The sequence below is a fragment of the Prosopis cineraria genome, unplaced genomic scaffold (assembly GCF_029017545.1).
Source record: "Prosopis cineraria cultivar Desert tree isolate PC_DT_omini unplaced genomic scaffold, ASM2901754v1 PC2, whole genome shotgun sequence".
Taxonomy (NCBI): Eukaryota; Viridiplantae; Streptophyta; class Magnoliopsida; order Fabales; family Fabaceae; genus Prosopis; species Prosopis cineraria.
The window spans coordinates 40857447-40859103 of NW_026555333.1; the positions used below are offsets into that span (position 1 = coordinate 40857447).

A 1657-nucleotide genomic window follows, 5' to 3' on the forward strand; every position below is an offset into this window, starting at 1 on the left:
TTTTAAGGGAGCAAAAACTTTTGGACTCAAGCCCTTTCGAGCTTAAAGCCATAAACATTTTGTTGCTCTATTCTATCCTTTTATTTCATTTTGAAAATATATGTAAATTCTTACCATCATAGGCTATAAAAGTAGTAAAACATTACACACACAAGACTTTTTTGTTGTTGTTAAATTATATGATTTTTTTGAATCAAAATACTTATTATGATAATTGTCTCAAGGAAAATATAATTTTTAAATAATTGAAATTAACTATTTAAATATAAAAATTTAAATTTTTTTACTTCTAAATCGTTAACTCTACTTACCAAAAAAAAAAAGGTTCTAAAACGTGGTTAATTCATTTTGTCCGAAAAGAGTAAGAAATAACAAAGCAATGAAAAATGTGAATTATGGTCGAGCCCAAGTTGGTTAGAATGAAGGCCCACTTGACTCGATAATAAGCCAACAAGCCCACTAAGAGCAATGGTTTCTTCAAGCCAATATATGCATACAAACCAGCTAGGGTTTCATCACTTCGAGCGAGGAGGCAGAGGGAGAAGAAGACGTCAGTCACAGAAGGCAGAAATTCCTGAAAATGGTGAAGTTCTTGAAGCCGAACAAGGCCGTTATTGTCCTTCAAGGACGCTATGCCGGTCGCAAAGCTGTAATCGTACGTACCTTCGATGACGGCACGCGTGACCGCGCGTACGGCCACTGTTTGGTCGCCGGAATCAAGAAGTATCCGAGTAAGGTCATCAGGAAGGATTCTGCCAAGAAGACGGCGAAGAAATCTAGGGTTAAGGCTTTCGTCAAGCTCGTGAACTACCAGCATCTCATGCCCACGCGTTACACCCTAGATGTGGATCTTAAGGACGTAGTGACCATCGATGCCCTTCAATCGAAGGACAAGAAGGTCACTGCCTTGAAGGAGACTAAGAAGAGGTTCGAGGAGAGGTTCAAGACCGGCAAGAACAGGTGGTTCTTTACCAAGCTTAGGTTCTGAGTTTTTTCCTCCGGGAACAACGACGTTGTTTCATACTATATTTCTGTACTAGTCTTGTTAAGGGAATTTTGGATAGATATTATATTGTTATCGTTTACCGAATTATTCTTGGGTCTGTTGAGCTATGTGCTACTTTCTTTAGTTGAATTGCTAATCATGTCATTTCCAAACACGCATGTCTATTTCACCGTTTTGATGATTTGGTGAGTATTCCTAAGTTATTAGCATTTACTTATTTGATGTTTTTTCGTGAGGAAATGATTGTGCTTAGACATGCTTAAATAAATTTGATTTGGCTATCTAATTATCTTTGAGGTATTAGAACGCATTTGGTATTTTTGGCATGATTATAAGCTTTATTCGTATTAAATCAGCATTCTTATTCTGGGTGAAGTGCTTTTTTTTTCTTGTTTTTTTGTTCTCTTGCATATTTGTCTTGTCGCTGGAAAATATGGGTCATTGTCCAGTGTTTTGTGAACTATTCTTGAATCTGTTTGGATTATATATGCTGCATCCATAATTCAAAATGCCAGCTTAATCTCTAATCCAGCTGATGATTATTTAATCCTTTATTTTTGTTTTTTTTTAATTGGAGAGAGTTGAATTCGAAAGTCTTGAAGCCTAATTTAGCTAATGCAAACAAATAGAATTATATAGCTGTTTTTACAT

The 1657-nt window shown here is 36.0% G+C and overlaps 1 protein-coding gene across 1 annotated transcript; it reads left to right on the forward strand.

Moving 5' to 3' along the window:
• Positions 1–510: 510 nt before the first annotated feature.
• On the forward strand, positions 511–1158 carry LOC129303657 (60S ribosomal protein L27). The gene has a single exon (XM_054943112.1). The coding sequence runs from the start codon at positions 581–583 to the stop codon at positions 986–988; it is 408 nt and encodes a 135-aa protein (XP_054799087.1). The 5' UTR covers positions 511–580; the 3' UTR covers positions 989–1158.
• The last annotated feature ends 499 nt before the right edge of the window (positions 1159–1657 follow it).